This window comes from Neomonachus schauinslandi, chromosome 11 (genome assembly GCF_002201575.2).
Source record: "Neomonachus schauinslandi chromosome 11, ASM220157v2, whole genome shotgun sequence".
Taxonomy (NCBI): Eukaryota; Metazoa; Chordata; class Mammalia; order Carnivora; family Phocidae; genus Neomonachus; species Neomonachus schauinslandi.
Window position 1 is genome coordinate 14,502,544 of NC_058413.1, and position 22,583 is coordinate 14,525,126.

Below are 22,583 nucleotides of genomic sequence, written 5' to 3' on the forward strand. Positions count from 1 at the left end.
CACCTTACCGGAAATGGGACCACAAAACAGAAGAATATGTGGACGTGCACACCTCGTAACCGTATCTGTGGGAGAGGGTGGGAGTCGTGTGGTGTGGGGCTGGCAGGCAAAATGGCTAAGAGCACGTGTGTGGGAGTCAGATAGGCCTGGCTTTGAGACCTGGTGTTGCTACGGGCCAGCTCTGTGACCTTGAAGTGATTGTACCTCTCTGCGCTTCAGTTTTCCCATCTGTGGACTGGGGCTAAGCTCGCCTGCCTCGGGTGGTTAGCGGATTAAATGGAAGGATCCATGTCATCTGGTTAGCACAGTGCCCTGCACGTTGTGAGTGTGTGGCATTACTGCCCTCCTCTTCATCCTGTCATCATCATCGTGGAGAAGGTGACCATGTTTGGAAGACTGAGTAGATGCCTGGGTGAGGAGGAGACAGAGGAGCTGAGCCTGACAGGAGCTGGCCCTGGAAAGTCAGGGACCCGGGCTTGCTTTCTCAGTTTCAACCCAACACTTACAGCCTCTCTACTTCTGTCCCTCTTTCCCCAGGGCTGCCCCCAGGTGGGCTTTCTTTCAACAGATTTCCTCCCCTTCCTTGTCAGCTTACACAAGGCGTACCCACCATCCCCTTCCACATCCGCGCATTTTCATCTCAAGTCCCTGTGACGGGCAGGGGCGAGGAGTGCTGGTAGCATGTTTACAGCAGTGGCTGAGGATGGGCATAGGGTCCTTTGAAGGGGTTGACCTTTTCTTTAGAGGAATGGTAGCAACAGACATACTTAAGGAAGAGACTATAATAGATTATTGTCATGCATTTGGATGTCCACTGAGTCCTTTGTTTGCCCCCCTCAATAGGCTTCTGGAAGAAAGGGAGGTTCTCTTGTATTGTGATTTCCATGGCCACAGCCGCAAGAATAATATCTTCTTGTACGGCTGCGGCAGCAGCGATCGCAAGCACTGGCTTCATGAGCGAGTCTTTCCTTTAATGTTAAGCAAAAATGCACCGGATAAGGTAAGCCCATAAGGTAATTTCTCATCCGTTGACTAAGGAAGAAAAGAACTCACTGCACCCTATATGCCACTTTGCATCTCTTTTCATTCTTAGGTAAATCCCAGCAACCTGGACCTCAAGAATTTACTCTGGTTTTGTTTTTGTTTTGTTTTTACAATATAATGGTTCAACAGTTCTATACATTATTCAGTGCTCATCGTGATAAGTGTACCCTTAATCCCCCTTATCTATTTCACCCCTCCCCCCACCCTCCTCCTCTCGGGTAACCACCAGTTTGTTCTCTGCTTAAGACTCTACTTTTTTTGTTTGTCTCTTTTTTCTTTGTTTGTTTTGTTTCCTAAATTCCACATATGAGTGAAATCATATGGTACTTGTCTTTCTCTGTTTCACATAGCATTATACCTTCTAGATCCATCCATGTTGTTGCAAATGGCAAGATCTCATTCATTTTTATGGCTGAGTCATATTCCATTGTAGATCTGTACCACAGCTTTATCCATTCATCTATTAATGGACACTTGGGTTGCTTCCATGTCTTGGCTATTATAAGTAATGCTACAATAAACATATGGGTGCACATATCTTTTTGAATGAGTGTTTTTGTTTTCATTGGGTAAATACCCAGTAGTGGAATTACTGGATCATATGGTAATTCTATTTTTAATTTTTTGAGGAACCTCCATACTGCTTTCCACAGTGGCTGCACCAATTTACATTCCCGCCAGCACTGCAAGAGGGTTCCTTTTTCTCCACATCCTCCCTAACACTTGTTATTTCTTGTGTTTGGTTCTAGCCATTCTGGTGTGTGTAAGGTGATATCTCGTTGTGGTTTTGATTTGTATTTCCCTGATGATGAGTGATGTTGAGGATCTTTTTATATGTCTGTTGGCCATTTGTATGTCTTCTTTGGAAAGGGACTTCAAGAATTTAGAAAGGTGTGGCTTTAAGAATTACTCTGTGTAGGGGCGCCTGGGTGGCTCAATCAGTTAAGCGTCCAACTCTTGATTTTGGCTCAGGTCATGATCTCAGGGTCATGAGATCAAGCCCTGTGTTGAGCTCCATGCTCAGCAGGGAGTCTGCTTGAGATTCTCTCCCTCTCCCCTCTGCTCCTACCCCCACTTGCACCCTCTCTCACTCTCTGTAAAATAAATAAATCTTAAAAAAAATAATTACTGGGGCGCCTGGGTGGCTCAGTCGGTTAAGTGTCTGCCTTCAGCTCAGGTCATGATCCCAGGGTCCTGGGATCTAGCCCCGCATCAGGCTCCCTGCTCAGCGGGAAGCCTGCTTCTCCCTCTCCCACTCCCCCTGCTTGTGTTCCCTCTCTCGCTGTGTCTTTCTCTGTCAAATAAATAAATAAAATCTTAAAAAAAAAAAAAAGAATTACTCTGTATATCCACAGAAAAACAGATAAATAAAAGGTGGTATATCCACACAATGGAATGTTATTGGGCAAAAAAAAAAAAAAAGAAGTATGAATATGCTAAGACATGGGTGAAGCATGCTATGCAAAAGAAGCCAGACCCAAAAGGCCACATTTTGTGTGATTCCATTTTTTTTTTTTTAATTTTATTTATGTCTTTGAGAGAGAGAGAGTGCATGCACACAAGTGGGAGGAGGGGCAGAGGGACAGGGAGAGGGATAAGCAGACTCCCTGCTGAGCAGGGCACCCAATGTGGGGCTTGATCCCAGGACCCTGGGATCATGACCTGAGGCAAAGTCAGACTCTTAACCTACTGAGCCACCCAGGCACCCCTATATGATTCCATTCTATGAAATCTTCAGAAGAGGCAAATCTGTAGAGACAGAAAGTTGTTTAGTGATTGCCTGGGGCGGGAAGGAGGAGGGTGGCATGACTGCTTTTAGGTGCTGGGTTTCTTTTTGGAGATAATGAAAATGTTCTAAACTTAGATTATGGTGATGGCTGCTCAACTCTGTAAATATACTGAAATCATTGTATTGTGTACTTTAAATAAATGTTTTATGAGATGTGAATTATATCTCAATAAAGATGATTTTTTTAGAGCGGGCAAGGCAGAGGGAGAGGGAGAGAGAGAATCTTAAGCAGGCTCCATTCCCAGCGTGGAGCCCAACATGGGCTCGATCTCATGACTCTGAGATCATGACCTGAGCCAAAATCAAGAGTCAGATGCTCAACCAACTGAGCCACCCAGGTGCCCTTCAATAAAGATGATTTTTAAAAATTGCAGGGCTGCTTTGCTTGGGCACAAGTTCAAACTCTTAGTAGATAATTTGTCCTCTTTTTTTTTTTTTTAAATGTATTTCTTTTAAAGATCTTTTTTTTTTTTTATTTGTCAGAGTGAGAGCGACAGCAAGCACAAGCGGGGGAGCAGCAGAGGGAGAAGGAGAAGCAGGCTCCCTGTTGAGCAAGGAGCTCCATGTGGGACTCGATCCCAGGACCCTGGGATCATGACCTGAGCCAAAGGCAGACGCTTAACAGACTGAGCCACCCAGGTGTCCCGATAATCTGTCCTCTTTAATCCTGTGGTTGGCAGTGGAAGAAGGGATTGAAGGATAAACAAAGTGCTAATATTGAATGAGCCTCCACAGAATAGTTTCTGTAAGACAAGGTCACAGAGACGCCTGGGTGGCTCAGTCAGTTAAGCGTCTGCTTCGGCTCAGGTCCTGATCCCAGGGTCCCAGGATTGAGTCCCATGTCTGGCTTCCTACTCAGCTCTCCCTCTCTCTCTGCCCCTCCCCCTGCTCATTCTCTCTCTCTCTCAAAATAAAATCTTTTTAAAAAAAGATCACAGGGCGCCTGGGTGGCTCAGTCGTTAAGCGTCTGCCTTCGGCTCAGGTCATGATCCCAGGGTCCTGGGATCGAGTCCCACATCGGGCTCCCTGCTCGGCAGGAAGCCTGCTTCTCGCTCTCCCACTCCCCCTGCTTGTGTTCCTGCTCTCTCTATCTCTCTCTCTGTCAAATAAATAAATAAAATCTTTAAAATAAATAAATAAATAAAAATTAAAAAAAAAATCACAAATAACTGTAAGATAGTAACAAGTGAATAAAAACAAGTTAAAGCCTTAAACAGGTGGCTGAGTACCAGCTCTGACAGTTAGGCATATACAGAGTACCTGCATTGGCTGAGAAGTGGGTTTTCAGTATCATAAATAGATCCACAAAATGTAATGTCATTAGAAAGAAGAAGTTAGGTTGGATTTAGAAAAGTTTTTAAATGATAGTACATATTTTGTTCCATAAAGATATATAAGACAAATATTTTATTTTTTAAAGGTTTTATTTTTATTTATTTATTTTACAGAGAGAGAGAGTGAGAGAGAGTACAAGCAGGGGGAGAGGGAGAGGGAGAAGCAGGCTCCCCACTGAGCAAGGGGCCTGATGCAGGGCTTGATCCCAGGACTCTGGGATCATGACCTGAGCCAAAGGCAAACACTTAACCAACTGAGCCACCCAGGTACCCCAAGACAAATATTTTATATCTGCTATTCTTATCTGTTAAATAAGAAAAAGGAAAGAGGAAGCTTTTCTTCCTTCCTCTCTCCCTTTTTTCCTTCCTTTTTTCTTTTTTTTTTTTAAGTCTTCCTGTCTATTTTTGCCAGTGATCTCTTTATTTTTTTAAGAGATATTTTATTTATTTATTTATTTAAAGATTTTATTTATTTGACAGAGAGAGAGACAGTGAGAGCAGGAACACAAGCAGAGGGAGTGGGAGAGGGAGAAGCAGGCTTCCTGCCGAGCAGGGAGCCCGATGTGGGACTCGATCCCGGGACCCTGGGATCATGACCTGAGCTGAAGGCAGATGCTTAATGACTGAGCCACCCAGGCGCCCAAGAGATATTTTATTTTTATATTTTTTTATTATTTTAGAGAGAGAGAGAGCACGAGCAGGTGGTGGGGAGAGGGAGAGAATCTCAAGCAGACTCCCCACTGAGCATGGAGCCCCACGTGGGGCTTGATCCCATGACCCTGAGATCATGATCTGAGCTAAAATCAGGAGCCAGATGCTTAACTGACTGAGCCACCCAGGTGCCCCAGGGAATTCTTTCTTTAAATAAAATGACATCCACGGGCGCCTGGGTGGCTCAGTTGTTAAGCGTCTGCCTTCAGCTCAGGTCATGATCCCAGGGTCCTGGGATCGAGCCCCGCATCAGGCTCCCTGCTCCGCAGGAAGCCTGCTTCTCCCTCTCCCACTGCCCCTGCTTGTGTTCCCTCTCTCGCTGTCTCTCTCTCTGTCAAAAAATAAATAAAATCTTTAAAAAAATAAATAAATAAAAATAAATAAATAAATAAAATGACGTCCAAATATTCGTCTTGTAAAAAAAAATAAATAAATAATTAAAAACATTTTTTAAATGACATCCAGGGGTGCTTGGGTGGCTCAGTTGGTTGAGCACCTGCCTTCAGCTCAGGTCATGGTTCTGGAGTCTCAAGATCAAGCCCTGATCGGGCTCTCTGCTCAGCGAGGAGTCTGCTTCTCCATCTCCCTCTGCCCCTCCCCCCGCTTGTGTTCTCTCTCACTCTCTCTCTCCCTCTTAAATAAATAAATAAATAAAATCTTAAAAAAAAATGATATCCAGAACCCAGTATCTAAAACAGTTAAAAGCAGAGCTACACTAATTGAAGACAGATAGAGGGCTTGGGCTTGGAACCTTGCCCATTCTGCCTCCTTCAGTCCTTGTGGCAGGAATGCCCAAGGCTCCTCAATAGAACCCCTGGATTCCAGGGTGCACAACTTAAAAACTGCTAAGTGGTGAGATACCTTCCAACTGTAAGGCATTTTCAGCAGGATATGGTAGGTTGGGATGGGTGCCAAGTGTATGTTACAAACCCCCAGTAAGGAAAGAGGGTTGGGGTGGTCATGAAAGACAATGGAGGATATTGAACTCCAAGCCGAGAACATTAAGTAAGAGGGAGTGAGAATTCCAGGCAGAGATTACAAGGGTGAGGCATACCGGAATCCAGATAGAGGATAAACCCAACTGGATCCAAGAGCTCAAGTTGGGGAGGGGTAGAAAGAAACCTTAGAAAAATGTCTTGAATGCAAAGTAAGCCAGCATTCACAACCAGGAGTTCAAGGCATCCTCGTCCAGCAAAATGTCCCCGGGAAGGGTGGGAAAGGGAAGAAAAGGTCACGGGCAGTAAGAAACAGAATCTACTCTCTCCCCTTTGGAGACTCACAGTCGACAATAACATACTAAATGTCTGAGAGATCCTGCATAGGAAGTCTGTGTAATTTTATTAGTCCTTCCTTCTTCTGACCAACATGACCACAGTACTCATTTTCTCCTCTGTAATACCTGTTAACATCCCGTAAAATTACTATTTTATGGAACATATGTTAGGAAATGATATATAGACCCCCCAGGAAACCATTCTTGTATTGTAGTAATGAATCTTAGGCATCTTAACGTTTGCCAGTTTATGTTTAACAGAGGATTTGGGTTTCTCTTTAGTTCTCTTTTCATAGTTGTAACTTTAAGGTGCAAAAGTGCAAGGAAGGAACAGGCCGAGTTGTGATGTGGCGCATGGGGATCCTCAACAGCTACACCATGGAGTCTACCTTTGGGGGGTCCACCTTGGGTAAGCTCTTGTTTGTATATCATAGGTCAGCACGGCAAGGGGAAGCCAGGCAAAGCACGGAGGGCATGAAATCCCTTTGAATGCTGGAGAGATGATTGACCTAGAGGATTTTCCTAACTGTGCCTTCTGCTGAATTTGACAACCTAAATTTGAGTGTGAAATGTAATACTTGACAGGGCAATATAGCATAGCGGTTGCTCAGGACCTGGAATCAGGCAGATCCGGGTTTGACTTTCAGCTCCATTTCCAAGTGGTGTGATCCTGGCTAAGTTACTTAACTCTGCGAACCTCATTTTTTTAAAAACTGGCAATAACAGTAGTACCCGCCTTGTAGGTCCTACCTAATGAGATAATGCACATAGAGCCCTTGGCATAGCACCTACCATAGAGTAAAACTTCAGTAACTATAGCCATATGACTGCAGACTTATTCATTGTCAAAGATTCTTCTGAACCAAACCAGAACTAGAGGGAGAAAGACCCTGTCCAGAAGCACAATATTCTAGAATCAGAGGTGGTGTTGTTAAGGAAATATTCATAAATTAGATTGCATTTGCTCATTAGGATTTAATAAGAAATGTTTATGGATTTTTTTCTTCAGGCAATAAAAGAGATACTCACTTTACCACTGAGGATCTGAAGTCTCTAGGTTACCATGTTTGTGACACCCTTCTGGATTTCTGTGATCCTGACCGAACCAAGGTAAGAATGGGCTTTCAAGAACAGTGGTGATGCTACTGGGACCAGTTTCACATGGGGCCAGGGTCAGCCCAATGAGATTATAGGTGGTCTTTATTTTCCTCTTAATATCGTTCAGAAGTTTTTATTATCAATAAAAGTAAGAAAGCCCCCAGCCTGCACACTCTCCGCAAATGGCAAGACCTCATAACTTGCCAGGAAGGTAGAAGCCTTCGTGCCGACTATCCGTCAGCACACTTCTCCCTCACTTTGCTTTTCAGAAAAGCAGGAGTCCTTTCTCTTCTCCAAAACAAACCCTGCCCTTTGCGCACCTGCCAGCCACCCACTCCATGGCCTCCCTAAGGTCTTGCCTCATTCATTCCCTCCTCCTTTTCTGTGTCCTCAGTTTTTTCGTCCTCTTACTTCTTCTCTTCAACTGCACATGTTCTTAGCTGCCCCTGTCCTGACTCATACACGGGTTTCCTTTGGCCTTGTTTCTCTAGCAGAGAGTCAGGAGGGTAGTTCTATTTCCCTTCATCGCTCAGCTTCTCAAAAGGGAGTCTGTGCTCATGGGCTCAGTCTAACTCCTCTCTCATGCCCCCTCTCAGATGGCCCTGGGGACACTGGTACAGACTGCTCTGGATGCAACTGTTTAATAAAACATATTTAAAGGAGAATGCGACCACAACATGGCCTGTTAAATCACATCTGCCATGGGCCAAAATCTGAACAAACCCATTCCAACATTTCCTTCCTTGCTATTCAAAAAAATAAAATAAATCAGACCTTTGCATTATTTAAGAAGTTTATTATTGCCTTTAGCCAGAGAAAAGTGCCTAAAGCAGTGTTCAGTGATGTTCTGCCCTAGAGACACTTACTACAGCTCATGTAATTTATATGTTAATACGTCCTTACTAGCAGAGGTGATAGCCCACTCATCTTTATGTCCCCAGCAATAAATAAATTGCCTTTCAGCATATACTTAGTAAATATTTGATAAATAAATAAATAAATGAATAATAAAAAATTTTTTTTTCACTTCCACAGTTCATGCAGTGTTTAGCAGAGCTTAAAGAGCTCTTACAACAGGAGATCCATAAGAAATTCAATGAACTTGGACAAGATATGGATTTAGAAGGAAGTTGGAGTGACATCTCTTTGTCTGACATTGAATCCAGGTAACAAACTTCATTTCAAAGAAAAACCAGAGAAGTTCTATTATTATTATTATTATTATTATTATTATTATTATTGTTTGCTCTTGTTGTTTCATTGGTTTTGAACCTCAGGTGCAAAATATTGAATAAATCTTGGCACACTTAAATATATTTCATTTCTTCAACAACTATGTATTGAGTGCCTGTTCTTTGACAGCCTCATTTCTAAGTTAGGGAGATGGGCGGGCAGTATGTGTAGGGCCTTTAGGTGATTGTAAAGCCTTTGTCTTTTACTCCAAGGGAGGTGGAAAGCCTTTGGAAGGTTTTAAGGAGAGAAGTGTCATGTTCTGACTTGGATTTTAGTTTCAGTAGGAATACCCTGGCTGCTATGTGGAAAATAGATTGTAGAGAGGGAAGGTGTGTAAGCAGGAACATTCATTAGGAGGCTCTTGCAATAATACAGGTAAATACAGACAGTGGTCTAGACCTGAGTAGTTGTAGTGGTTGGGGGTGTATGAATTAGTTGGATTCTAGATATATTTTGAAGTCTCAAACATTAGGACTTTCTTGTGGATTGGATATGGAGCATGAGAGAAAGAGAATGAGTCCATAATTGGTTGAATGGAGTTGCCTTTTACTGAGATGGGGAAGATCAAGGGGGTGGAGAAGTTTAGGGGAGTGATGAAGATCCAGAGGCTAGTGTTAGGCACGTTCATTCTGAGATGTCTATTAGACATCTAAATGGAGATATTGGATGGGCAGTTGAATATATGAGTCTGGAGTTCAGTGGAGAGGTCAAATAGGGTCATCATTGGTTAGATGATATTTAAACCTAGAGACTAGGGATACCTGGGTGTCTCAGTCACTTAAGCATCTGACTCTTGGTTTCAGCTCAGGTCACAATCTCAGGGTTGTGAGATCAAGCCCCGCATCAGGCTCCATGCTTGGCATGGAGTTGGCTTGAGATTCTCTCCCTCTCCCTCTGCCCCTTTCCTCACTCACATGCATGCACTCTCTCTCTCAAATAAATAAATAAAATCTTTTAAAAAAATAAATTAAAAAAATAAACCTTAAGACTAGATGAGATCCCAAGGGAGCAAGTGCAGCTAGAGTAAAGAGAAGGTCCAAGTCTAAGCTGGGTACCACAGCTCTAAGAGGTCACAGAGGTAAGGAGGAGCCAGGAAATGAGGTAAAAAGTCCAGGCTATAGTATCTGGCCACCTTATAACCCCCACCCTCAGCCTCTCACACGCCGCTATGGCTACACTGGCCTCCTCACTCTTCTGCCTCAGGGCCTTTGCACTAGCGGTCCCAGCTGCCGAGAATGCTCTTCCCCTAGATATCTACATGGCTCATCCCTCACCTCCTTCAAGTCTTTGTTTAAATGTCAACGTTTTCAATATGGCCTGCCCTTGTTACTGTACTACTGCCACTTGTTCCCCAGCCTTTGCCTCCCTGCCTTTCATTCCCTGTCCCTCTGAGGTGCTCTCCTTTTTCCCAAAGCATTTCATCACCTCTGTCCTTCTATGCCATTTACATCTTTATTGTGTTTATTATGTATTGTCTGTTTCCCCTACGAAGATGTGGGTTCCACAAGGTCAGAGATCTTTATTTTGTTCACCTCTGTATCTCATGCACCTAGAACAGTACCCAGCTCTTAGGGAGAGCTCAATACATATTTATTGAATTAATTTAGTGTGAAGGATCTCAGCCCCACACTCTCCACAAGTATTTTAGGAAGCCCCCAGGTGGGTGAGTGTCTCACAGGTGTGCAAGAACCCCTTCTACTCCAGCTTACTGGCCAGGGTGCCTCAAGCCTGCCCCATCTGCCCTCAGTCAGGTTTCTGGGCTGGACATGGCAGTCCTCGGCCAGAGGTGGCGTTGTAGACCGCAGTGGACAGGGCGAAGGGGCTGGTCTCCCTCCTACTCTAAGTGGCACATCGACATCTGGGCCCTGAAGCAGTTCTGCAGTTCTGAGTCTCCCAAATGTCTCCTTAGGAACCTTAAATCAGAGCGTCAGGCCAGGCAGTATGCCCATTCACCATGTTGCCTCCTCCACTCTCCCAGAATTCTCTGCCTAACTCTCTGGGACCACTGCATGAACCACGCTTCACTTTCAGCCTCAACAGCAAAATGCCCCTGGATGTCAACCCATTAGGATAGAGCCCAGGAGAAGTCACCTCAGAAACAGGGAGACTGCATTCTAGTATCTAGGGGTACCCTGATACGGTGAGGTAAGAGTTACTGAAACCAGTTTGCCAGCATCTGCATCAGGAAGCCGGCTGTCACAAGGGGCTCCACCTGTCCGTTCCCACCGTGACGCAGAAAAGCAGACTGTGAGTGTCCAAGACGAGTTTGAGTGTGCCCTGTGTGTGCACCTACATGGTCTTCAGCATTTTCTGGGGCATACTGCATCTAATGCTTTTATCCTGTTTATTAAAGTCTTCCGTTATCTCCGAAAGGGACTTGAGAGACTATTATCCAATGGCCTCAAAAGCTACTCTTCAGACTAGAAAAGCCTTTCAAGAACAGGGAATTGGGAATTAGATCAGAGAAGAGAGGGCTTTCTTCCTGCTGTCTTACTGTGGGGTTCCTCATTGTGCGCCAAAGGGAGGGAGGGGGAGCGTGAACAGGATGAAAGGCATGAGCAAAAGAATGGTTTGAAATGCTATCTTTTCCCAGGAGATCTGAGTTTTGTGCCTAAGACATTTTTTTATCTATGGAGGCCATGTGGTAGAGCACAGCTCCCAGTTCTAGCCGGCCACACCCCAGGAAAGGGGAAAATACAATGTGACACTTGAACAGTGGATGTGATAGAAGCAGCAAGGTGGATTATCTGAGCCCTCGTTCAGCCCTTGTTCATCCTAGCCCTTGCAGGAAGGGGGGCTGCCCGTTTGTGGGGGAAGACGTTATATCAGTCTGGACACGCATCCACAACTTTTGAAGCAGGAATTGGGATAGTGAAAGTAGTATTCCTGGTCTCCGACCTACAGAATCCTTGTTATCTGATATGTTTATGTGTATACTCAACGCAGTTTTAAAGAGTACCTGGTAGGATCCTTGCTCTCTGAACTGGTACCGGCCAGACAGAAATGAATGAAACAAACCCTGCTTTCAAACAAATCACAGTCCCCTGGTCTTGTCCAGGGCTGCACACTAAGAATCTTCCAGCCTCTCACGGTCGCTGCCAAGGGCAGCTTGGCCCACCTGGCAGTATTTATTTTGCCACATGGATTGCGAACTCCGTGGGGTCAGGGGCTCTGCCACGTTCATCTCTGTGCTTGATGCACTGCCTGGCGTGCAGTACATGTTCAGGATGAATGAATGAATGTGCTTGTCAAGAATTCTTAGTCATCGAAATGCAGGCATTGGGGGCAAGTAGCAGACTGGATATCCTAATCCCATGCTGCTGGTCTGGTAAATGTTCCCCTTCCTAGACATTAATAACAGCTGTTTCCCTTTCCTCTTTCCTTCTGGAAACAGCACCAGTGGTTCTGACAGTTCCCTCTCAGACGGTCTCCCTCTTCACCTACTGAACATAGCACATGAGGTAAGATAGTATAGACAGTCACCCCCAGAAAGTAGCAGCCTTAAGGACAATATGACCCTCCTGGATAATTTGGTGGAATGTTCCAGCTAAAATCTGTAGAAAAGGGGCGCTTGGGTGGCTCAGTCGTTAAGCATCTGCCTTTGGCTCAGGTCATGATCCCAGGGTCCTGGGATCGAGCCCTGCATCGGGCTCCCTGCTCAGTGACGAGCCTACTTCTCCCTCTCCCTCTGCCTGCCGCTCCCCCTGCTTGTGCTCTCTCTGTCAAATGAATAAATACAATCTTTATTTTTTTTTACTTTTTTAAAGATTTTATTTATTTGAGAGAGAGAGAGCAAGCATGAGAGGGGAGAGGGGCAGAGAGAGACAGGGAGAAGCAGGCTCCTCGCCGAGCAGGGAGCCCGATGGGAGACTCGATCCAGGGACACCAGGATCATGACCTGAGCCAAAGGCAGTCGCTTAACCAACTGAGCCACCCAGGCGCCCCAATAAATATAATCTTTAAAAAAAAGTGAAAACTGTCTTAAGAGATAGAGGTTGTTAAAAATGACCCATACTTATTTATTTATTTAAGACTTTATTTTTATACTTATGTCTCTACACCCAACATGGGGCTCGAAATCACAACCCCAAGATCAAGAATTGCATGCTGCACCGACGGAGCCATCCAGGCACCCTGACCCATACGTTTTTAAAAAGTATTTCTTTATTTATGTAGTCATAGATAGTTTTATATTTCCATATATTAAGTATTTTTTTTGCCCCATCTTGTTCACAGACTTTTATCTTATGTAGATGATATAAAAGCTTTAGAAACAACAAAATATTTGTTATAATTCATTATGCACATGATTTCCTAGTTGCATTAAGAAATATCTCCATCATAAGTTGAGCTTAAGGCTGTGCCAGGTGGAGCCAGCCAAATGAGATTGGACCGTATAAGTTTTTCAGCTGGATTTACATCAGTATAAACTTCACCACACCATAGGTCCCTGGATAATTAGTCCTGAGCTTCATTTGCTTAATTATTAAAGCCACCTTGTGGTAATGGCCAAACTGAATCTTCTAAATTTTACAAAAAATTTTTGTCTTTTTTTTTTTTAGAGAGAGAGAGGGTGAGCGGGTTGGGGGGGTGAGGGGAGTGCCAGAGGGAGCAGGAGAGAGAGAATCTTAAGCAGGCTCCTCCACACCCAGCGCAGAGCCTAATATGGGGCTCAGTCCCACAACCCTGAGATCATGACTAGAGCCAAAGGAGTCAGACGCTTAACTGACTGAACTACCTGGGCACCCCAGCCAAACTGAATCTTTTAACCACATACCTAATGATCAGTATTATCTGTACCTGACATTATTGCCATGACTAATCTGGTTTTATATTTTGAAAAACAGATACTTGGTTATTGGTATAGTTGCCCCTTTGGCAGTATACCTATAGTAGTGGGATTTGGGGATGTTAAATGGGGAGTGGATTCTGCTATGGAGGTACCTGAACTGTTTATTCCCCAAACCAGCAGGAGGTCAGCACCATGGGGCCCATGTACTGGGTTAGCCCTTGTGGCTTGAGTGTCCTGTGGAAAAGGGCTCCATGTGGGTGGGTGTACCTCTGGAATCCCCAATGACGACTTTCTCTGTGCTTTCTGGAATAGGTGAATCAAAAGAAGAAGATGTATAAGAAGAAAAAAAAGAAGCCACTTCAGACGAGGAAACAGCGAAATGAACAGTATCAGAAAAATAATTTGATGAGGGAGTTAAAGTTAACGGAAGATGTCCCGGTAAGAAGCTCTGGTCAAAGAGCATTCCATGGACAGAGCAGGACAAGGGGATAAAGTTTACTCTAAACCAGAAAGGGAATGGGGAATGGGGTAGAAGGAAGCTATTTTGAGTTCTTAGCCCTTCCATGAGTCCTCTGGACATCTCTGAGCAGATCTCAGCCTTGGCCCACCGATTCTGTTCCACACTCTGGCATGGATTTTGATCATGGTGGTTACTAGAGAAGTGGTGGCTGGAGCCAGTCCAGGCTTGCTGGGTAGCTCAGGTGTCCGGCCTTGTCCAGTATAGGGATGCCAGGCTCCTTCCCAGTCTCCTCCCAGCTGTCATCCCCACTCCACGCCCCCTGCTTCCTAACAATGAAAATGCTTTCAGACGTGGAGATTTTACTGTTGAGTGAATTGGGTCAATTATGAGTAGAGTAATTGCAATGGATCAATTGAAAAATATTCTCTTTGCACTCAATCCTTCTAGGAAAGGGCAGGGTTTGCTTCTACTCTGCAAAAACAGCCTACCTTTTTCAGAAATTCAGAGAATGCCAGTTCTTCCACGATGCGAAATGACAAACCAAGGTTGAATGAGGTAGTAGTTTTGCTTACCTTTTTTTTTTTTTTTAACTCATTCATAGAAAATTTATCAGAACTTTTTTTGGGTAATATATTTAAAGTGTACAACATGGTATTTGATATATTTACACACAGTGAGAGGGTTCCCAGCACTGAGTTAATTAACACATTTACCACCTCAGGTACTTACTTTTTTTTTTTCTTTAATAACTGAAAGTTTATACCCTTTTGCCATCTTCTCCTTATTTCCCCACTCCCCAGCAACCACCATTCTGCTCTCTGTATCTATGAATTTGATCTTTTTTTTAGGTTCCACACTTAAGTGATACCATGCAGTATTTGTCTTTCTCTCTCTGCCTCCTTTCAACTCAGCATGATGCCCTCCGGGTTCATCCATGTTGTCACAAATGGCAAGATTTCCTTCTTTTTTAAGACTGAATAACATTATTTACAGATATTTTCTCTCATTCCATAGGTTTTCTTTTGATTTTGTTTTTTTGCGGGTAGGGTAAATTTTTTTTAAGTAATCTCTACCCTCACCATGGGGCTTGAACTCACAGAGTCACGTGCTCTATCAGCTGAGCCAGCCAGGTATATCTGCCTTCTGATTTTATTAATGATTTCCTTTGCTGTGCAGAAGCTTTTTAGTTTGATCTAGTCCCACTTGTTTATTTTTGCTTTTGGTGTCAAATCCAAAAAGTCATTGCTAAGACCAATGTCAAGGAGCTTATCCCTTATGTTTTATTCTCAGGGTTTTATGGTTTCGGGTCTTAAGTTTAAGTTTTTGATCCATTTTGAGTTGACTTTAGTGTATGGCACAAGATGGGGTATGGTTTGCATGTGGATATCTAGTTTTTCTTTTTTTTTTAAAGATTTTATTTATTTATTTGAGAGAGAGAATGAGATAGAGCATGAGAGGGGGGAGGGTCAGAGGGAGAAGCAGACTCCCTGCTGAGCAGGGAGCCCGATGTGGGACTCGATCCCGGGACTCCAGGATCATGACCTGAGCCGAAGGCAGTCGCTTAACCAACTGAGCCACCTAGGCGCCCGGATATCTAGTTTTTCTAATACCATTTATTGAAGAGACCATCTTTTCCCCATTGTATATGTTGACTCTTTTGTAAAAAATTAATGGATCGTATATGCATGAGTTTATTTCTGAGCTCTCTATCCTGTTCCATCTTTGACTCTTTGTTGCAGATTCTCTGATTTTTCCAATTAATATGTCTCTTCCATAGGCCGAAGAATACAATAGGCCTCTATCTGTGTCACCCTCCTGTTGGTGCCACAGGGAGCAGGGGAACCTTAAAATTACTGGGGACATTGACAATATTTTGGATTAGACACTACTGAAGTCTGACAACCATTGATTTGTGATTTTACACCTAGAACATAAGAACAGGCTGCTGCATCATCTGTCCATCCCTGCATTCAACAAATCGAACTATGTAACCACTACATGCTACACCCTCTACTGCGTGCTGGGAATGCAACATTGAACAAAACACTGTCTCTGCCTTAGGGACCTTAGAGTCTACTGGGGATTTTAACAAGGAAGCAGGGAATTACATCAGAGAGTAGGATGAAGTAGGAGCACAGAGGAAAGGTGCCCAGTCGTTTGTTAGTGCTTTGGAATTGGATGGCTATAAAATCTTTGTTTGGTTGGGTTTTTTAAGATTTATTTATTTTAGATTAAGAGAGAGAGAGAGGCAAGGGGAGGTGCAGAGGGAGAGGGAGAGAGAGAATCTCAAACAGACCTCCTGCTGAGCACAGAGGCTGATGTGGGGCTTGATCTCACAACCCTGAGGTCGTGACCTGAGCTGAAATCAAGAGTTGGATGCTCAACCGACTGAGCCACCCAGGTGCCCCTTTGGGTTTTTTATGTATAAAAATAAGTTTTGGTGGGGCACCTGGCTGGCTCAGTCAGAAGAGCATGCCGCTCTTGATCTCGGGGTCATGAGTTCAAGCCCCACACTGGGTGTAGAGATTACTAAAAATAAAAAGTAAACTTAAAAAATTCTAAAAATAAGTTTTGTATCTTAAAAATAAGATATAAATATCTTAAAAATAAGTATCTTAAATATAAGATAACTCTTAGTGGATAGGGTGCGTAATAGGCCCTTCTCATGCAGAATGCTACCCTGTGGTTAGCAGTGATATAATGCGGTCCCACTGTGTTACACTGAAGAACCCCCGCAGAGCACGGCCCACACTGAGCATCATTTGGGGTCTAGTGTGATGGCGGCCAGAGCACAGCTTTCAAGTCTGTCTTGAGTTCAAATTCCAGCCTCACTATCATTTTTCATGAGTTACTTAACCACTCTGGGACTCCGTTTCTGGGTAATAATACATGCATCCTAAACATTGTTGAGAAAATTAGATGTGAAACTGTAAAGTGCCTGGCGTATGGTAGGCACTCCATGAATATTAGTTTCCTTCTTTTCTTCAAATTATTATTCATTTGTGGCTTGCCTCTCTTTCTGTGTTACAGTACCGTAATGACTTAACATGCAGGAATAAAAAACACTCAGGGTCTGTTCTGTGTAATCACACTTGTGCAAGTGGGAACTTTAGTGAGAACGTGTTCGTTTATCTCCATCACAGCTACGTGGGAGAGACAAGGGCACCTCCCTGGACCCATCAAAAATGGCCTCCTTGATCCTGACGAAGAATAAAGAGAGAATGCAGGTATTTCACCTACGATGTATACATGTATGCCAGCAACTAATTTGATTTGGCTTTCAAGGGTATGACGTGATCTGGAGGGGTAGTGATCCACAGTCCACAGTTCTACCTTCTAGGATTTGCTCCGCTCAGGAGAACGTCTGAGCCACCTGACCACCAAGGGACACAGCCCCACAAGGTGCTGCAGGATGGGAGGAATCCCACCTTGAGCAAAAAGCTTACCCTGGAGAATTTAGTTTCATTTTAGCAAACATTTGTTAGGCAGCTGTTATTTTGTAAGCCTGTGGCAGCAGCTGAGGTAACAGTGATAGTGAATAATGCAGCGGTTCTCAACCCTCGGAGATGTTAACAACAAACTAGGGTGCCGCCATCAGTCGTGAGGTACCTCATGTCCAGAGGTCCCAGAGATCATTCAATACCAATGTTTGTGAATGGTTTGCTTTTTTAAAAGAGTAAGTTAGAATGAGTTAGTATTTATCCCTCTAATAACATCTCTCTTGCTCATTTGCATTTGCATTTTCTTTCCTGAGAAGGAGGAAAAAGAGGTGGAGAAACAGCTAGTAAGCTGTCGAGTCAGCCCTGGGGAGTCTATGGGAGGGTGCCACTCACATGCGCCCGAGACGAACAAAGATTAAGAACCACTGGACTAACGTGGGTATACTAGAGAGAGAATGGACAGTTCTCCCAAGGGGAGGTCCCTGCTGTTTTCCCAAGGCTGTTGTTCGGGACTTCTCAGATCGGTGCTCCCGTTTACCCATCCGTATCTTATGGAGACCCTACAAGATGCGGGGCCCCTTGAGGACTTTTTTTTTTTTTTTTTTAAGATTTTATTTATTTGACAGAGAGAGACTGTGAGAGCAGGAACACAAGCAGAGGGAGTGGGAGAGGGAGAAGCAGGCTTCCCGCCGAGCAGGGAGCCCGATGTGGGGCTCGATCCCGGGACCCCGGGATCATGACCTGAGCTGAAGGCAGACGCTTAACGACTGAGCCACCCAGGCGCCCCCCTTGAGGACTTTAAGACATGATCCCTCCCTTAAGGCAGCAATCCTCTAGGAGGGGTGGCAAGATAGAGTCCACTCACCATGACATCACAGAGCCTGGAGAGCAGTGGGAAGACAGGTGTAGGTAAATTCAAAGAGGATTTCTGTCCTGACAGGCAGGTGAGCCACAAGCTGCCCCCTCTCCTCGGAGGTATTCACTGCAGGACGTCCCCAGTTTGCTCAAGCCACATCCCACAGTTGGAACCTCTTAGGCTGCAACATGTAACCAGGGATTCAGTTAAACCCGACGTAGCAGGTGAATGCCATCCAGGCTTTTACCTTTGCCTCCATTTTCTTCCTCTTCTTTTTTTTTTTTTAATATTTTATTTATTTGTTTAAGAGAGAGAGAGAGAGAGAGCATGAGCAGGGGGAGGGGCAGAGAGAGAAGTAGACTCCCGCTGAGCAGGGAACCTGACACGGGGCTCGATCCCAGGATCCCGGAACCATGACCTGAGCCAAAGGCAGACGAAGGCAGACGCTTAACCAACTGAGCTACCCAGGCGCCCCCACCTCCATTTTCTGGTGGAACATTTCTCTAGCAGAGACATAGGCATTTAACTCACAGACATAGATAAGCAGAGTCACAAACAGTGGGGCAGTCTCCTATCTTGTAGATTAAGTTCTCTTTGTGTAATGTCTCTAGAGAGTTTATGAAATGCAGTGGTTGAACTCAGGGCCATTAAGGACCTTTCTTCATCTCTCTGAAGGCCTAGGGCAAATGCTTGATTCACCTCTGCCCTGGAACCACATCAACTACTTTGTACTTTGGTATTTGGGGGGAAATGCAAATACTTCTAACTCCTTTTAAAACCAACCCCAACCCTAACTATAACTTTAGAAATCACAACCTAAAGTGATTCAACTTTTTATCTTGTTTGCACAGACAGAGAAGCCAGGATTCACAGTGTCATGCTCTCCAAAGAGAAGCACAAATCCCAGCCAAGAGCCGGTTCCAGATAGGAAGCCAAACTGGTCCAGGAACAGATATCCTGCCACAAAGAGAGGCCGCGCCACCATGACAGTGTACCCATCCTTGCACATATACACATACCCATAGGCTGCCATGTTTTGGGTCAGACACATTCTATAATGAGGGGAGTTGTATGATTGGGAGCTTCGTTCACTTGCGGTATACTGTGTCGTGTGTTCATCATGCACTGACCTTACACCAGGGGCTCACATTGCATGCAAGCCCTCACGATACATACCTCATGAATTAGATTACTTTTTTTCATAAAGTAAAATTTTATTATGATGTATAGAAAAGCTTCCTTTGTCAGAAATTGAAGTGTGTGCTCATGAACCTACAGCCCAGATATACATTTTAACCAGTAGACATTCTCTCTAAAATTATGTGCAAATCAATTTTAAGAGTTCAAATTCTATTTTAAACATATTCTGGGAGTGTGCTTTGTTCAAAAAAAGTCTTCCGTCAAAGCTTTCTAGCAATGAATGGTCAATGATTTATCAGGTTTGCTCATGCTAAGGTGTTACCACATAGAGAAAACAATTCATGTATTAGCCAGAGTTTAGTATGACATACATCATGTTCAACACGGTTACGTACATTTTTTAACCCACTGATTAAAATTCTTTCTCTCTAGCCAATTGTTTCCTTTGATCGGTTAACTGCATCACCTTACATGAACAGGTGTTTTATATTTTTAGCTTTCTCTCGAGCAGCAAGCACAGCCTGCCAACTGCAGCCTGTCATGTCCACATGCTGGGGTCGTGTTGAAGAAGGGTCACTTGAGTTCATGCCAGGCCTCCTGTTTTTACTTTCCCCTCTTCCTATCACATCGGATTGAAAGTTTCCCGGTGTATTTTTCACTATCACTTGTAAACTCCATCAGCCACCACCATGACCTGGATGACTAATGATTAGAACCACATGGCAACACAAATTTTAGTACAAGTCCAGTGTCTGTGCTTTTTTTTTTTAATATTTGATTTATTTATTTGTCACAGAGAGATCACAAGGAGGGGGGCAGGGCAGAGGGAGAGGGAGAAGCAGGCTCCTGGCCGAGCAGGGAGCCTGATGTGGGGCTTGATTCCAGGACCCTGGGATCATGACCTGAGCCGAAGGCAGACACTTAACCGGCTGAGCCACCTAGGTGTCCCTTTTTTTTTTTTTTTAAATTAATAGACTTTATTTTGAGAACAGTTTTAGATTTACAGAGAAATTGAGGACACAGTACAGAGAATTCCCAAATACTGCCCACCCCACATCCTGCCTCACACACTGCATGAGTCTTTTTAAAGGTGATGATAGGGCGCCTGGGTGGCTCAGTCGGTTAAGCGACTGCCTTCGGCTCAGGTCATGATCCTGGAGTCCCGGGATCGAGTCCCGCATCGGGCTCCCTGCTCAGCAGGGAGTCTGCTTCTCCCTCTGACCCCCATCCCTCTCATGCTGTCTCTCATTCTCTCTGTCTCAAATAAATAAATAAAATCTTTAAAAAAAAAAAAAAAAGGTGATGATATCTGCCCGAGCTCTTTTTTGTTTGTTTGGTTTGGTTTCTAATAGAGAATATTTCACGAACTTCCGTGTCTTCCTTCTGCAGGCCATGCTAATCTTCTCAGTATCTGTATCTACTTCAGTGTATGTGCTGCCAAAGGGAGCCTCTGCCCTTCTCCTATTCCATACCTTACTCACACCCTAAAACCTAAACTCACACCCGAAAACTCAGCATTTTAAGTATCTAGAAAGCACACAGTCAGAACCCCACTTTTTGTCCCAAAGAGGATATCTTTCAAGTACAAATCCCTAAACAGTTACAAACCGCTGAGGGCAAACCTTTGAAAGTTGTTCGGAAATACTTGTTTTTGCTTCAAATAATTTTGGATAAAGTTTATAAAAAGCACCCCAGTATGATGATATTTTTGGAATAAAAAATCAGAATATGCAGGGGCACCTGGGTGGCTCAGTCGGTCAAGCCTCCGACTCTTGATTTCAGCTCAGGTCATGATCTCAGGGTCGTGGGATCGAGCCCCGTGTCGGGCCCCACGCTCGGCTCGGAGTCTGCTTGTCTCTGTCCCTCTGCTTCTCCCCCCATCTCATGTGCACTCTCTATCTCTAAAATAAATTTAAAAATAAAATCTTAAAACATAAATAGGTTAATCTTAAAAAAAAATCAGAATAGGGTGCCTGGGTGGCTCAGTTGGTTAAGCGACTGCCTTCGGCTCAGGTCATGATCCTGGAGTCCCGGGATCAAGTCCTGCCTCGGGCTCCCTGCTCGGCAGGGAGTCTGCTTCTCCCTCTGACCCTCCCCCTTCTCATGTACTCACTCTCTCATTCTCTCTCTCTCAAATAAAAATAAATAAATAAATCTTTAAAAAAATAAAAAAAAAAAAATTTAAAAAATAAAAAAAAATAAAAAAAAAAAAAATCAGAATATGTGATCAGATTCTTCCCCCAAACTTACGAGATTTATTTTTCATAAAACATGCCCTTTTATATTCAACACTGAGGATTTTGTGGTCTGAGATGATGGGTAAGAGTGAGTTGGCGACAATGTATAGAAAAGAATCATAAAATAGTTATTGTACTTCACCCATTAAACTATTTGGAGTGATGGAGTGATGAAATTTTGCCTGCTTAAGCAATCAAGATCTGTGGAGTTATGATCATGGGCAGAGGGGGAGGGAGAGGGAAAGGGAGAGAATCTCAAGCAGACTCCACGCTCAGCACAGAGCCCAACACGGGACTTGATCTCAGGACCCTGAGATCATGACCTGAGCCGAAATCAAGAATCGGACGCTTAACTGACTGTGCCACCCAGGTGCCCCTTTACTTTTTTTTTTTTAAAGATTTTATTTATTTATTTGACACAGAGAGACAGGGAGAGAGGGAACACAAGCAGGAGGAGCAGCAGACAGAGGGAGAAGCAGGCCTCCCACAGAGCAGGGAGCCCGACGCGGGGCTTGATCCCAGGACCCTGGGACCATGACCCGAGCCGAAGGCAGACGCTCAACGACTGAGCCACCCAGGCGCCCCCCTTTAAGTACTTTTTGAAAGTAAAAAAGCTTCCTGAGATGTGGTTTGGATGCTCAGATATTGAAGGGGCAAAAAGGAGAGAATCCACGCAGTCCAGGCACAGCCTCCACATCTGGTAGTCGCCCAAACGTGGTGTGGCTCAAGTTGAGCCCTGCTCAGCTCACAGGCCTGCAAAGGAGCAGCTATGTGTTTTCTTTAGAAGAGAGGCAAGCTTTCCGGCTCCGGTGATTAGGGAGAAGTGACCCACCCGGCATTTATATGCTGCAGTGTCTGGCAGTCAGAGTGCCTGTCATTTCTCATTGTGCTTTTTTTTTTTAATATTTATTTATTTGACAGCACAAGCAGGGGGAGTAGCAGGCAGAGGGAGAGAGAGAGAGAGAATCAGGCTCCCCGCGGAGCAGAGAGCCTGACGCGGGGCTCGATCCCAGGACCCGAAAGCAGATGCTTAACCGACTGAGCCACTTAGGTGCCCCTCATTGTGCTATTGGTAGGAGGCTGAGAGGGGTGCCTCTAGCTGGAAACTTTAAAATGACAAACTAAGATGATTGATTCTGCGTGGACATAACAAATCTCCTGCTGCAGGACAAACAA

General features: G+C 44.3%; 1 protein-coding gene and 1 non-coding gene across 2 annotated transcripts in view; one reads left to right on the plus strand and one right to left on the minus strand.

Moving 5' to 3' along the window:
* The window catches only part of AGBL2 (AGBL carboxypeptidase 2), a 37,988-nt gene extending 18,933 nt beyond the window's left edge, over positions 1-19,055 (plus strand). The window contains exons 8-16 of the mRNA XM_044919568.1: positions 844-1,000; positions 6,434-6,560; positions 7,161-7,261; positions 8,285-8,415; positions 11,877-11,943; positions 13,587-13,712; positions 14,182-14,295; positions 16,878-16,961; positions 18,882-19,055. Of these exons, the coding sequence (XP_044775503.1) occupies positions 844-1,000; positions 6,434-6,560; positions 7,161-7,261; positions 8,285-8,415; positions 11,877-11,943; positions 13,587-13,712; positions 14,182-14,295; positions 16,878-16,961; positions 18,882-19,055 (1,081 nt within the window). The remainder of the gene's footprint in view (positions 1-843; positions 1,001-6,433; positions 6,561-7,160; positions 7,262-8,284; positions 8,416-11,876; positions 11,944-13,586; positions 13,713-14,181; positions 14,296-16,877; positions 16,962-18,881) is intronic.
* Positions 19,056-20,514: 1,459 nt separating this feature from the next.
* Positions 20,515-20,618, minus strand: LOC123326284. Its single transcript, XR_006540989.1, has one exon. It is a non-coding gene; the product is annotated as a U6 spliceosomal RNA (small nuclear RNA).
* Between the last annotated feature and the right edge of the window lie 1,965 nt (positions 20,619-22,583).